This window comes from Vulpes vulpes, chromosome 8, assembly GCF_048418805.1.
Source record: "Vulpes vulpes isolate BD-2025 chromosome 8, VulVul3, whole genome shotgun sequence".
In the NCBI taxonomy this organism is placed as follows: Eukaryota; Metazoa; Chordata; class Mammalia; order Carnivora; family Canidae; genus Vulpes; species Vulpes vulpes.
This window is the reverse complement of record NC_132787.1, coordinates 2,929,249-2,943,727: the sequence shown is the minus strand read 5'-3', so window position 1 is coordinate 2,943,727 and position 14,479 is coordinate 2,929,249. Positions and strand designations below refer to the sequence as shown.

General features: G+C 59.0%; 1 protein-coding gene across 1 annotated transcript; it reads left to right on the top strand.

Annotated features, from left to right (window-relative positions):
- Positions 1-2,111: 2,111 nt before the first annotated feature.
- SMIM41 (small integral membrane protein 41) lies at positions 2,112-2,443 on the top strand. The gene has a single exon (XM_072765090.1). It carries the CDS (start codon positions 2,159-2,161, stop codon positions 2,432-2,434), a length of 276 nt encoding a protein of 91 aa, XP_072621191.1. The 5' UTR covers positions 2,112-2,158; the 3' UTR covers positions 2,435-2,443.
- Positions 2,444-14,479: the final 12,036 nt, after the last annotated feature.

The window sequence follows — 14,479 nt, the reverse complement described above, 5'->3', positions numbered from 1 at the left end:
GCCGTCTCTCCCTTGGCTTGTGTTCTGTCCTGGAACATCAACACTTTGTGGCGGACCTGCGAGGATATAGGTGTGTGTTAAGGCATTATTCCACCATGAAGGGGGGGGGTGGGAGAGGTTAAAACTGACCAATTCTGTACCTTGTTGGACATTCACGTAAGCCCGTGTTGACCACCCAGGTGTCACTGCCGTCAGTCCTATGAATGATGACAATCTGGAGCTGTTACTTTTGGATAGGATTGCTGTTTCTTCTCGCTTCCTCAGGAAGCTGTGACATCCCTGCCCTTTATATTATCTGGTCCTGTTTGACGATAGAGCACATACAGCTCCCCATGTGCACCAGAAAGCCCACTGAAAAAAAAATTTTTTTTGACGCCCCAGTGGCTCAGCGGTTGAGCGTCTGTCTGCCTTCAGCCCAGGGTGTGATCCTGGGGTCCTGGGATCGAGTCCCACGTCGGGCTTCCTGCATGGAGCCTGCTTCTCCCTCTGCCTATGTCTCTGCCTCCCTCTCTCTCTGTGTCTCTCATGAATAAATAAATAAGATCTTTAAAAAAAAATAAAATTCTTTTCTTCATGTATTCATGAGAGACACACAGAGAGGCAGAGACATAGGCAGAGGGAGAAGCAGGCTGCCTGACGGGAGCCCGATGTGGGACTCGATCCCAGGACCCCAGGATCATGACCTGAGCCGAAGGCAGACATCCAACCACTGAGCCACCCAGGCGCCCCCACCGGAAAGCTCAGTTAATTGGGGGTTTCTGGGTCAGGAGGTTGTTAGGACCCTGCTGTAACACTCAGTTCTGCATTCGAGCATACTCCAAATCCGTGAACTCCTTGTGTACTTCTTACTGATTTATTCTCTAATTTATCATACTTTTTGGCTGTATATGGGCAGTTCCGCTCGGCTGAATGGAGTTGGGGGGGGTGGCGGGGTCTTGCCCGTGGTCCTGGAGCCAGGTAGGTAGCCGGGGCGGCCAGGAGTTCTGCAGATCTCTCCCATTCCAAGCCACCTTGGCCCTGTGCTAGTTCACAACAGATCTTGTGAAGTCTTGCCCTTGATCTCTGGGGCATTGGGAGAACTCAGGAGGTTCTCAGGGCTTTGGAGATGGGGAAGGCCACTTCCCAACAAGTCCTTGATGGTGTATAATCCCTACCTGGCCTGCTGCAGTCTGGGGATCATCTTTTCCTCCGAGCTGGCCATCAGCTAATCCCTCCTGAGTGGTTGGTTGGCTGATAGAGCTGTTTGTTGGCCATCACTTTGTTTTTGAAGAGAGAGCTCAAGGTTGCTGCCTTTCAGGAGGGTCTTCCCTCCATCTCAGCTTTTTGAGACTCTACTTTCCTGCAGCCAGACTCTGCTCCACCCGCCCGACCCCAGCTTCGCGGTGACACCCACCTGGCAGTGAGGTCCCCTTGGTGGACAGGACTGGAACCTTTCCGTTCCTTTTGGCATTATGTCTTCCCAGACGTAGGGGACTGGTTCACTCAAGGTGGGAACAGGAGCCCTGGTGACTCAAATCCACTTTCTCATCTGGACCTCTGGGGCCTGAGCAAAGAAATGAGGGGTGGGGGGTGGGATTAGGACTTGAAGTTCCCCTCCCCTCCATCTCCCCTTGCTGCCGTCCCAAGGAGGCATTAACCTGCTTGTCCAACTCTAAGGGGCTCCCAGGAGGGCTGATGGAGGAGTAAGGATGTGCACCCCTTAGGTCCCGGAGGCTGCTCATTTGCCTCCCGTTCCTGGGCCACCTGGCAGCATGGGCCTTTGGCTCCAGGACGCCCCGAATCCTTGCTTGTCTTGTGTCCTGCTTAGTGGGGCAGCACTCCAGCGCTCTGAACGGCTTTTTTCAGGGTTCTGAGGGAGGCGCTCTCTTGACTTCCTTTGCCAAGGGACAGGGAAAGCCTTGGGGACCGGACCCCAGTTTGGCTGGTTGGGTGCACGGGCAGGATTCTCACGCGTGGGTGTGGAGGCCTTCGGGACAAGGAGCCTGGGCCATAGTCCCCACCGGAGGAGCCAGAGCGCTCTGCGCGCAGGGTGGGAGCCACGGCGCCTGGGATCCGCCCCTAGGGGACCTCCCTGCGCAGCAGCTGAGGCCCGCCCGCCGGCTTGGGCTCCCGCACATCTGGCCCTCCCCGCGCACATCTGGGCAGCCGGCGCCTTAGCATGAACGGCTCCCAGGCGGGCGCTGCGGCCCCAGCCACCTGGCTGAGCTCCTGCTGCAACCAGTCCGGGGGGACGCCGGAGCCCCCCGAGGGGCCGCGCGTCGTGCAGGCGGCCGTGCTGGGCGTGCTGTCGCTGCTGGTGCTCTGCGGGGTCCTGTTCCTGGGCGGTGGCCTCCTCCTCCGGGCCCAGGGCCTGACGGCCTCACTGGCCCGAGAGCCGCGCGCATCCTGCGAGGCCGAGCCCAGCGGCGCCAGCGGAGGCGAGGACGACCCCTAGGGCCCTTGCGGGGGGCCGCGACGCAGGTGAGCCGGGCCAGTGGGGCTGTGCACCTGCAGCGGGTGGGGCCTGCAGCCCCGCAGGGGGGCCGGACCGAGGGGGTGGCGGGGTGGGTGGGAGGACGCGCCTGCGGGCCGGGTGAGCTCTGCAGCCCTCCCAGCGCACCTACCCCGTGGGGCTCTGCTCCAGCCCCACCTGGCGCGCAGGACAGGGGGACTTGGCAGCCCCGTGCCCCTGGCTTCTGCATCATCCTCCCCCTCCCCTTCCTCAAGCTTGTCCCTAGAAGGGGGTTTGGGTAAGACTCCTCACTGTGGCCTCCCCTTAGAGGCAGGCGCGGGAGCGTGGGTCCTGTTTTTATGGCAGAGCCAGGGGCCTGGGTGACTCTGAGGGAGGGGGAGGGAGGGGTTGGCGGGGACCCCCTCCCCCAGCCCCTGACCTTGTGTGTGTGGAGGGAGGCAGGTGTGGCCCCAGCAAGGAGCCTTGTGGGGAAGGTGGTGGATGGGAAGCTTCCTGACAGCCGGGGGGCCTCAGAAGCACGTGGCCGGAGGAGGCTGGCGCTGAGGATTCCCAGCTGCGCGGGCTCCATCTGGCTCTCCCGCCCCTGACTCTCCAAGGACAAGAACCATCTGGAGTGAAGGGCCTGGGTGGCCTAAAGGCAAGGTAGTTCCAGGCCAAGGCCACCTTGGGTAGAGCCACGGGGCTTGGGCAGGGAAGCCCTCTGGGTCCCTCTCCTCTGCTCAGCGTCACACCTGTGGGCCCCTGGGACGTTTCTGTGGGGCTGTTCTTCGGGGGCGCCTCTGACCCGTTGCTCGCCAAGGCAGAGGCCAGGTCCCAGCTCCCCGGGGAGGCTGGTGAGGGGAAGGTGAGGGCACACGCAGGGTGCGGCGAGCAGCTGTGAAGCTGACGAGGTGTGATCCCAGCACCGAGCAGCCCGGGGCTTAGCGCTAATCCCAGGCAGTTGTGGATTTCTCACCTCAGGGACGCCACTGCCACCCCCTTGGAGAGAGGGCTGGCCAGGGCAGTGGGGGGGGGCGGTGTGACTCCTCGTGCTGCTCCACAAGGGCAGCAGCTGGACCTGGGCGACACTGGCCACCTCCCCTTGCTACGTGGCCCGAGCAGGGCTGAGAATGCCCTCTTTATTACATCCGGGCTCATTCGCCCCCTTGCCTGGTACCGTCCTGGTGTTCGTCTACCCCTTCTCCACCCTGTGCTCTCCTCTCCTTCCCCACCTGGGCTACAGGAATTTCCATATCCACTGTGAACCCTTCATTTTGCAAATGGAGACGTTCAGAGAGAAGAAGTGGCAGGCCCAAGTGAATGACAGCGCGGGAGCTGAACCCTGGGGCTCCCTATTCGGAGCTGGGGGGGCCAGCATCCCTGAGTGAGAAGCCCCCCGCCTTCGGTTACTCCTGCTCTGTCCTCCTTGGTTTCCCACCACTCCCCGAGATGCTGATGCAAAATCCTCTCTCCGTGAAGGAAGGAACCTTCACATGCACACCCCCATTCGGCATACGGTTTCTGGGGCTGGAACTCCAAACCCCCATGTTACTGCCTCCTTCCCGACCCTTCTTCCCCAGTGGCCTCATTACATAGCCTTTTACTGCTGGATACAACCTTCCAGCTGCTGGCAGCTGTTCCCCAGCCGGCTGGGCTCAGCTCTCGGGCATGGTCCTGAGGCTGGGGCGGGCCCCGAGGGTCGGCTGGAACATGTATCTGTGGAAGACACGCCAAGTGGACAGAGCAGAGGGATGGGACGTGACGGTGATGACTTCTGGATCATGTTTGGATTCAAGTCTGGGTGCAGGGAGGGGGATGGAGAGCTCTGGTGGAGGAAGGGCTGTGTCCCCAGGGGCATGTGTCTGCTGGGAGGGCGGTGTAGGCAGAGGCTTTCTTTATCCAACCTCCTTCCTCTGCTGTCCCTTCAGCTCAGTGCTTGGAGAGCCGGGGCCGGGCCTGTGCCGGGGACCTCGGTGTTCCTGGGGGAAGATACTGAGATGTTTGCTAAGGAACTCTGACCCTGGCCAAGGCTGTCTGAGTGGGGAGGGAAGAGATTCAGGAAATTGAGGAACGAGTGAGTGCTGCTGTCTTGCCACCTCTCAGGCCTCAGGTTGGAGTGACAGGTGGGGGAGTGGGTGTGGCCCGAGTGCCAAAGAGCAAGGCCGGGCATCGGGAGCCCCAGCACGCTCCGTTGGCCTGTACTCCTGTGGCCCATGAGTTTCGGCATGAGGTGGAGAGGGCTGTCGGCATTTATCCAGTGCATTCCTCGGCTCGGCTCCCACGTGGTACAGCACCCTTTGTAGCGGAGACGGGGCGGGGGTGGGGGGGGTGGGGGGTGGTGCGCTCTCTGTTACAGATTCTCGAGCCTTGCTCAGCCTCGCGTGTTCTGTCTCCCAGAGAGCTCCGTCGCCAGCCTGCAGCCCGGGGAACTCCTGCTACCTTTGGTCCCTGAGCCATGCAGACGAGCCTGGGAGACGGCTGGATTGTGGGGAGGCCTCCCCCTGGGATCCTTGCACTCAGCCCTGCCTCTGGTTTGCTCCCTTCAGCCTCCTGCTGTACCCGTGGACGTGGGCCTGGGAGGTCAGCGCTCCAGGAATGGGGGAGCCCCCTGAGCATCCGCTGCACGTCCGGGGCGCCGCGGTGGACATACATCCTGGATGCCCAGCGCAGCAGATGCTGGCCATGCCCCCCGACTCGCAGGCCTCCGAGGACAGGAGTGCAGCCCCTGTCCCATCTCTGGTACCGGGCTGCTGTGGTCCGACAGGCCACTGACCTGTCCCAGCCGAGGGCTGTGGGTCAGTGTTGGCCATTTGGGGACGCTGGGTGCCCCAGCCCTCAGCCATGCCTTATCACTTCCCGTGCTTGTTATTAAATACGTTGGTAATGCAAGTTTGGGGTACGCAGTCTATGTTTCCAGCTCTAGACGCTTGGCCTCAGTGGCAGCGGCCTACGAATGCCACCCACCGTCCAGGTTGAACTGTTTCTAGCTGATCCTGAAAGAGCAAGCCCAGCCCCTCTGCCCCGGCCTCTCCCAGGGGTGGCTGCTGCCCTTCACACCCAGAGCCAGTCTCTCCAGGGCGGCCGGGAGGCTCATGCCAGCGCTCGGCTGCCCCCCTGTGGCCGGCGTGGGCGAGAGCCCCACCCGCTGCCGCCGCCGAGTCGGGGTCTCAGTGCAGCCCTAAGGCGGGGTGCTTTGAGATGACAGTGGGTTTTGTGAGCGTGTGACCGACTTCTAGGCTGTAAAGCATCCCGAACCTCCGTCCCGTCATCTGTAAAATGGGGGCAGCAGTGTCCTTGTGAGGATCAACCGGGTAATGCGGTTGTCCATAGATAAGAGGTTTTTTTTTCTTTTTTAAAAAATATTTTGTTTTTTTATGAGAGACAGAGAGAGAGAGAGGGAGAGACACAGGCAGAGGGAGCAGCAGGCTCCACGCAGGGAGCCTGACATGGGACTCGATTCCGGGACCCTAGGATCATGCCCTGAGCCAAAGGCAGATGCTCAACTGCTGAGCCACCCAGGTGTCCCAGTAAAAGGTTTTCTACCCGGTAATTATCATGGGATGGTATCCCCCCTGCCTCCCCACCCCACCTGCCTATCCCCCCTGGCTCCTCTCCCCCCTGACCTGCCCATCCCCCCTGCCCATCCCCCTGGCCTCCCTCCCCCCCATCTGCCCACCCCCCCTGCTCCCCCTGCCCCCCCATCTGCCCATCCCCTCTGCACCCCCCCCAGCCCCCTACCTGCCCATCCCCAGAGAAGACCCATCCCCCCTGGGTCCTCTCCCCCCTCACCTGCCCATCCCCTGCCTCCCCTCCCCCACTCTCCCACCTGCCCATCCCCCCTGCCCCCCCTGCCCCCGACCTGCCCATCCTCAGAGAAGAGATGTAGAACTGGCCACCCTGTTCCTGGGAACACTTCAGTTCTTCATCTTTTCCATGAGTGTTCACTGGATGGCTGACTGCTCTGTGCCAGGCACACCCTGGGACCCGAGGGTGAGCAGGTGAATGACCCGGAGCCCTTGCCCTTGCCCTTGCGGAACTCACAGTCCAGTAAAGAGCACTGCTCACTAAAGTTAAAATAGACAGTAAGTGGGGCACCCGGGTGGCTCAGCGGTTGAGCGTCTGCCTTCGGCCCAGGATGTGATCCTGGAGACCTGGCCTGGGATCGAGTCCCACGTCGGGCTCCCTGCATGGAGCCTGCTTCTCCCGCTGCCTGTGTCTCTGCCATTCTGTCTCTCTGTAACTAAAATCTTAAAAAAAAAAAAATAAGTAGTGCCCAGCATCAACAGAGCCAAGAGCAGAGAGTGACCTGCTCATGGAGAAGGCGGTGTGCTGAATGGCCATGCACAGGGGGGAGGAAGGGGAAGAAGAGCGCTCTGGACAGAGGTGTGGAGGGTGTGGGGCTGAGGGTGCCCTATGGGCAGGGAAGGTAGAGCAGAGCGTGAAGGGAGCGGAGACCAGAGGGTGGTGGCTGCAGAGTAAAATTTCCCTGGAGGTAATGAGGCGGTTAGAGGGTTTCGAGCTGCGAACGGACGCGGTAAGATCTGGATCTCAGGGGATTGGGAGGAAAGTTGGGGGGCGGGAGCAGACTGGACGGGAAGGAGGCCGTCATCACAGCCCGGCAAAGGAGTAGTGGCCTGGACTAGGGTGGAAAGCAAGGGGACAGATCCCAGGGACTTTCGGGGTTCAGGCGTGGGTCACTAGTTGGATGTGAGGGATGAGGGGGAAGCAGGAGGGGAGGATCTGGCTCCTGCCCTGAATCGCTGAGAGCCTGGAGACGCCTACCACCCACTCAGGTGACGTGATATCTGTTAGGACTTTTTTGGTCTGAATTTACCAGAAACCCAAGTGATAGTTGGCTTGGGCAGCGGAAATTTATTGGGCCTTGTGACTGAAAAGCTTAGGGGTAGCTCTGGCCTCCGCTTGCTGGACTCCAGTCTCAGACGATGAGCAGCCTTGATTTCTCCTCCCTCCGTGGCTTGGTCCACTCTCTGTGGTCAGCCTCTGGCAGGGCGGTCTAGTGGTCAGAGCAAGGGCTTGGAATCACACAGCTGGCACCACGTTCACTAGCAGTGGGATCTGTGCAACGTACTTCATCCCTTGGTGGCTTGATTCCCTCCTTTTTATTTAAAGATTTTATTTATCTGTTCATGAGAGACAGAGAGAGAGAGGTGGAGACACAGGCAGAGGGAGAAGCAGGCTCCCTGCAAGGAGCCTGACGTGGGACTCGATCCCGGGTCTCCAGGATCACGCCCCGGGTCGGAAGGCAGGGCCAAACCACTGAGCCACCTGGGCTGCCCATTTTATTTTATTTTTATTATTTTATTATTTTTATTATTTTAAATAAATTTTTATTTATTTATTTATTCATGAGAGAGAGAGAGAGAGACAGGAGGAGGGAGAAGCAGGCTCCATGCTGGGAGCCCAATGTGGGACTCGATCCCGGGACTCCAGGATCGTGCCCTGGGCCAAAGGCACCAAACCGCTGAGCCACCCAGGGATCCCCCCTTTTTATTTTTTAAAAAGATGTTATTTATTGGGCAGCCCGGGTGGGTCAGTAGTTTAGCGCAGCCTTTGGCCCAAGGCATGATCCTGGAGACCTGGGATCGAGTCCTATGTCAGGCTTCCTGCATGGAACCTGTTTCCCCCTCTGCCTGTGTCTCTGCCTCTCTCTCTCTGTTCCTCATGAATAAATAAAAAATTTTTTAAAAGAAACCATTTTAGAAAGATTTTATTTATTTATTTGAGAGACCATATAGGGGCAGGAACAGAGGGACAGGAGCAAGCAGACTCCGTGCTGAGTGTGAAGCCTGACTCGGGGCTCAATCCCATGACCTGTGAGATCACGACCTGAGGCAAAACCACGAGCTGGATACTCTACCGACTGAGCCACCCAGGCACCCGATTCCCTCCTCTTTATTATTTTTTATTATTTTTTATTTTTTTAAAGATTTTATTTATTTATTCATAGAGACACACACAGAGGGAGAGAGAGAGAGGTAGTGATACAGGCAGAGGGAGAAGCAGGCCCCATGCAGAGAGCCTGACGTGGGACTCTATCCCGGGTCTCCAGGATCACGCCCTGGGCTGCAGGTGGCACTAAACCGCTGAGCCACCGGCTCTGCCCTCCCTCCTCTTTAGACTGGTGAAAGGCAGCACCTAGCTAGTGCTTATTTATTATTATTATTATTATTATTATTATTATTATTATTATTATTTTTAAATTAGGACGAATGAGAGCCACACACGGGTGCCCGGCGCAGAGCAATGCACAGTAAGTGCCCATCTTATTCTCAGCCTCCACGTGAGGCAGGAGGCTGGAATTATGGCCTCTCAGGTTCAAATCTATCAGGAAAGAGAGGGGGGGTTCATCTCTCAGGTCAATCAGGCCAAGCCCCTGGAGCAGCTGAACGGGGCCTGTTTGGCTGTGTACTCACCCTGAAGTCCCATGCTTCGAGGATAGAATGGTCTAGGCCTCAGTCACATGTTCTACTCACAGTGTGTGTGTCTGTGTGTGTGTGTGTGTGGGGAATGTCAAGACACCCCAAACCACAGGGCCCTAAGGAAGGGGGTGTCTCCAGCAGATTTAGGCCTGTTTCAGTCCTGGGGTGACCAGAGTCTGGGTGGCCATAAGCCAGCTCGTGGCTGCTGCAGATAGGGGCCCCAGGCGGAGGGGCCGGCTCAGGTGGAAGGGGAGCTGCCAGGTGGACACTGGTGTACGGGGCTGGGCGCTCGGCAGAGAGAGAGACCTGGACCGTGATGTTGCCAGAGACAGAAAGTGGAGCTGTGGGAACAGGTCAGGTTTGAGGGGGCCATTGGGGCAAGGTGCGAGGAGGCTGAGCCTGGCACCCCGCAGGGCACCACCTAAAGGCTCCGCAGAAGAGGGGCTGGGGCGGAGGCAGAGGATGAGAATCCACAGAGGGGTGCGGGGGAGCCCGCTATCCTGGCGTCAGGGGCGAAGCAATTTCGGAGCCGAGTGGGCGCCCCAGCAGCTCTGGTGTGTGTGTGGGGGGGGTGGGGGGGGTGGCCTCGCCTGAGCCCTTGCCCAGGGCAGGTGGGGAAGGCTTCTCCCTGGATCCCGGGCCAAGCTGAGCTGCCTCCACCGCCCTCTGCCTCGGAGGCAAGGAGCCCCCAGTCAGAAGAGTGTGGGAATGCGGTTCCCTCTGGTGACCGGTTCCCTCTGGTGACCGGTGACCCCACCTTGAGGGAAGGGGGTTCCTTCCGTCCAGCGCCCTCCCTTGTGCCGCTGTGCCAGCGCTCACCACGCACTGGTGACCACCACTCGGTCTTGCCGAGGCCGAACCAAATGCTGCAGAAGGAAGGCTCACGATGCAACCTCATCCTATTCTACGCGGGGCCTCCGACCTGCCACCCGGCGCAGCAGACAGGCTTCCCTGAGTCCTGCGTCCCCCAGGAGGGTGGCCGCTCAGCCACCCCCCCCCCCACCTGTGAGTCCTCCACCTGCTGGTGGCCCAGAGCCACCCTGCCTGCGGGGCTCCTGCTCCAGATGCTGCCACCTCGTGCGCTCAGACGTGTGGTCCCCTGACCTGCCCGGCTCTCCCTCCTCTTTGTCCTCGGCCCCCACCCGGCCCCCACCGCCTGCCCCCTCCAGCCGGCTGCAGTCCAGGAGCGCAGCCAGGAGCGTTACCTCCACTTCCCCGGGGTCACTCCTCCCGCTGGAATCTCAGCCCTGGAGGGATGCAACTCCCCGACTTTTGAATTTAGGCCCGAGGGCTGCAGAGCGCCTCCCAAGAGCATCACAGCCCGGGGCAGGATGAGGGCGCCAAGGCCGGCCCCCGTGGGCGCTGGTCACCCCGGGCCTCACTGCAGCGGGCTCGGCCTCCCGCTGGGTCCCAGCCTTCCCCACTCTCGCCCCCCCTGTCCCCTGCCCTCCGCTCGGGCGTCCTCGCCACCTGCTTCTCCTGCTTCTCCACCCGCCTCCACTCCCGTCCGTGGGTCTGCGGGGCACGTCCTGGGAGCGGGGGCTTTCGGGGGACCCCGCGCCCTCCCCGTGCTGAGGGGGCCCCTCCCCCTCCCACCGCCCGCCCGGGGCTGCTGACGGGCCTCCTCCTCCTCCTCCTCCTCCTCCTCCTCCTCCTCCTCCTCCTCCTCCTCCGCTGGCTCCCCCCGAAGCACACTCAGGTTTCCTCCGGCTTAAAACAGCCCCCTCGGCCCCCGCGCTCCTAGGGTGACCGCCCCGCGCCTTCTCCAAGGGGGGACCCGCACCTGCGCCCGGTCCCGGCCACCCCCGCGCAGCCTGCCCGGGTCCCGGCTGGTGGCCGGACATCGCCCACCTCGGGGACGGCCCGGGCCTCGGTTCTCGGGGTCCTGTCTCAGCGGCCCCGCCCCTCCCCCACCGCGGCCCCGCCCCACCGCATCCCCCACCGCGGCCCCGCCCCTCCCCACCGCATCCCTCCCCCCAGCTTCAGCAGGAGGCTCCAGGGCCCCGGAGGCGGGCAGCTGTGTTCGTGGGCCCCCCTCTGGGTGCGCCACTTACTCCGCAACGGAAATCCTCTCTCTGTCTCTCTGTCTCTCTCCCCCTCTCTCTGTCTCTCTCTCTGTCTCTCTCTCTCGGTCTCTCTCACTCTCTCCCCCTCTCTCTCTCTCCCCCTCTCTCTGTCTCTCTCCCCCTCTCTCTGTCTCTCTCTCTGTCTCTCTCTCTCTCTGTCTCTCTCACTCTCTCCCCCTCTCTGTCTCTCTGTCTCTCCCCCCCCTCTCTCTCCCCCCTCTCTGTCTCTCTGTCTCTCTCCCTCTCTCTCTGTCTCTCTGTCTCTCTCTCTCTGTCTCTCTCTCTCTCTCCCCCCTCTCTGTCTCTCTCCCTCTCTCTCTCTGTCTCTCTCCCCCTCTCTCTGTCTCTCTCTGTCTCTCTGTCTCTCTGTCTCCCTCTCTCTCTCTGTCTCTGTCTCTGTCTCTGTCTCTGTCTCTGTCTCTCTCTCTCTCTAGTAAAATCGGAGGCTGCTCACAGGCAGTGCGGGAGCGCGCCCTCCCCGCGGCGGCCCTGGCCCGGGTCTGGCTCCCGCTCGCCCCCTGCCTCGGGAGTGGGGGGGCCGGTTCCTCCCCCTGCCCCGGGCCTCAGGACTCTGCCCTGGGCCTTCCTCTTACCCTGCCCTCCCTCCTGGGGTGCCTAAATTGCCACCTCTTTGCCCCGACTCTGAAGTGTCAGCCACCTTCGTTGTCCTGGGGCCTGGTGTTCCCCTGTGTGACCCTATTTCCAAATCTCTTTCTTCTTATAAAGACACGCGTCTCGGCGTCTCGTTGGATTGGGGGCCCACCCTATTCCCAGGCGACCTCATTTATTTTTTTTTAAGATTTTATTTATTTATTCATGAGAGACACAGAGGGAGGCAGAGACACAGGCAGAGGGAGAAGCAGGCTTCCCACCGGGAGCCCCATGTGGGACTTGATCCGCAGACCCCAGCATCCTGTCCTGAGCTGAAAGCAGCCGCTCAGCCGCTGAGCCACCCAGGCATCCCTCTCCAAAGACCTCATTTTAATTTAGCTGACCACGTCTACAATGACTCTGTTTCCTAATAAGATCACATTCTGGTACTGGGGGGTTTGGGCTTCTATATATATATTTTAAACATATATATATATATTTTTTCTAAGATTTTATTTATGGGGCGCCTGGGTGGCTCAGTCGGTTAAGCATCTGCTTTCAGCTCAGGTCATGATCCCAGGGTCCTGGAATCAAGTTCTGCGTGGGGCTCCCTGCTTAGTGGAGGGCCTGCTTCTCCCTCTCCCTCTGCCCTCCTGCTCCTCCTATCTCTCTCTCACTCTAATGCAAATAAATACATAAAATCGTTAACAAAATAAAGATTTTATGTATTTATTTGAGAGAGAGAGAGAGAGAATAGGGTAAGCAGCAGAGGGAGAGGGATAAGGAGACTCCTCATTGAGCAGGGACCCCAATGTGAGACTCGATCCCACAACCCTGAGATCGCCACCCAGGCTGAAACCAAGGGTTGGATGCTCAACTGACTGAGCCACTCAGGCACCCCAACATATCTTTGGTGATGGGGGAACACAATCCCACCCAAACCAGATGGTACTAAGTGCTATGGAGAAAAACAAAATAGGGAGGGTGAGTGTACGGTGTGGGGGTGGGGGAGTGGGGAAGATTGAAATTTTAAGTTGGGGTCATCAAGGAAGGCGTCACTGAGAAGGTGACATTTGACCAAAGACCTGAATGAGAGAATCAGTAGATACGTGGGGGGAAAGCGCTCTGGGCAGCAGACAGCGAGTGCTGGGGGCCTGAGGAAGGAGCCCACCTCTGTGGTGGTTCAGACCCCGTGATGAGGCCGGGGGTGCCAGGGTGCCATGGCAGGACCGTGGAGGCCCCGAAGCAGATCTTCCCCAGAGAGCCAGAAAATGCACCTCGCTTGTCCGTCTCCTTAGGAAGCACTAATGAGCGTGCTCTGCCCACGCCGGAGGGTACCCCAGAAGTGACGGCCACAGCGGCTGGCCATGGCACACTCTGGGACAGAGGGAGGCCTGGGCGCCATCTCCTGAGCTCTCAGGCCCGGGGGCCTGTGCTCTCCTCAGCCCACAACCCACCGAGGGCCAGCGAGTGGGACGGCTTCTTCTCGAATACTGTTCCTGTCCCTGGCCCAGAACACACTGAACTTCTCTCAAGGCCCAAGATGTATTTTCGAGAAGGGTTGGGCTGGGATTCCATAGCGGTGCAGGGGCCTTGACTTAACTACCTCCCTGCCTTGCCCCCCTTCCCTGGCGGCCCCTGGGGGTGTCCTCCGGCTGGGCCTCTGCTGTTTCCACAGGCGGAGGCTGCAACCCCAGCTCCATCTCTCTGGCAGGTCTTCCCCCTTCTGAGCAACCTAGACCCCTCAGCCCCCCTGAGAGCTGCTCCTTATGCGCAGGTGAGAGTCTACGTGAACCTTCCTATTTTCACGACTTTGAACCCCTTCCTCGCAAAACAACCTAAAGGCAAAGATTTGCCTCCTTCTTGGACTGGTGATCATGATAAGAGCCACCATATTAGCTGGAAACTTCTCTGCCTGAGCCATCTGCTCAAATGTCAGCTCCATTAGGAGAGGGATTTTTGCTGTTTTGTTCACTGCACGTAGAGGGCCGTTGGGAAATTTATTTTTGAATAAATGGCATCATCTCTTACATTCCTTCTTTAATCACAGGGCAGGGGGAAGGGAGGGAGAAACTGTAAATGCATCATGGCCCCTTAGTTTTCTCGAGCAAAAAAAAATATGTTAACTTCCCCAAATGAACAAGATAGACCCCGAGCGAGGCACACTGGAGTTGCCCACATGATATGCTGCTGGCGTGAACGGAAGCTTTGGAGAAATGACAGCAAAATTGGGGGGGGGGGCAGTCGGTAGACTTCCAGATACTGCTGTGTTCACCTTTGGGATTTAGCAATAGTTAATTGATGAGCCAACAGCGAAGTTTGGGGAGGAAATCTAACTCCCGGATGCTTTCGACACCGTCAGTTCTGCAGACGCTGCTCTCTATGGGTCTGCAAAAAAGATGAGCACGTTTTCCCCAGTCTCCAACTGGCTGGAGGGGCTGAGCTGGGTGATTAGCTGAAGACTGGAGCAGCGCTCCTTAGTGTGGGGTGTGCGGGGCTGGGTGGGCAAGGCGGGTGTGTTCCAGAAGCTTCCCAAACTGTGGGAGCAGAAGTAGTCGCTTCAGACACGCAGGCGGCTGGTGAGCGGGACACTTGGCTGCCTTTTGGTTCCCAATTGTGAATGTATCTTCTTGTTTAAAATTTCTTTATCAGATACCAAATGTTACAGGAATTGTAGGCGAGATGAATTAATTGATGAATATTTCAAAACCATTTGGCAGAAAGCAGGGGATGAGGGGCCGCCTCCCGCCTGCAGTGGCTAAGGCCGGGTTTTATCTTAAAGTGGGTTCCCTGCTTGCTCTAGCCTCAGGGGTCTTTCATGGGTGGTACTTGAAAAAAAAAGAGTTCCTGGTCTAATCAGTGTGGGGATTACGGTGTTAAGCAAAGCTAACAGACATCTTTATTGGGCTTCTTTGAAGAGGCAGGACTATGCCATTGTTAGGATGGGTCCC

Bases quoted from the DNA above. Each gene is read 5' to 3' on its own strand.
- SMIM41 (XM_072765090.1), top strand. From the start codon at position 2,159: ATGAACGGCTCCCAGGCGGGCGCTGCGGCCCCAGCCACCTGGCTGAGC.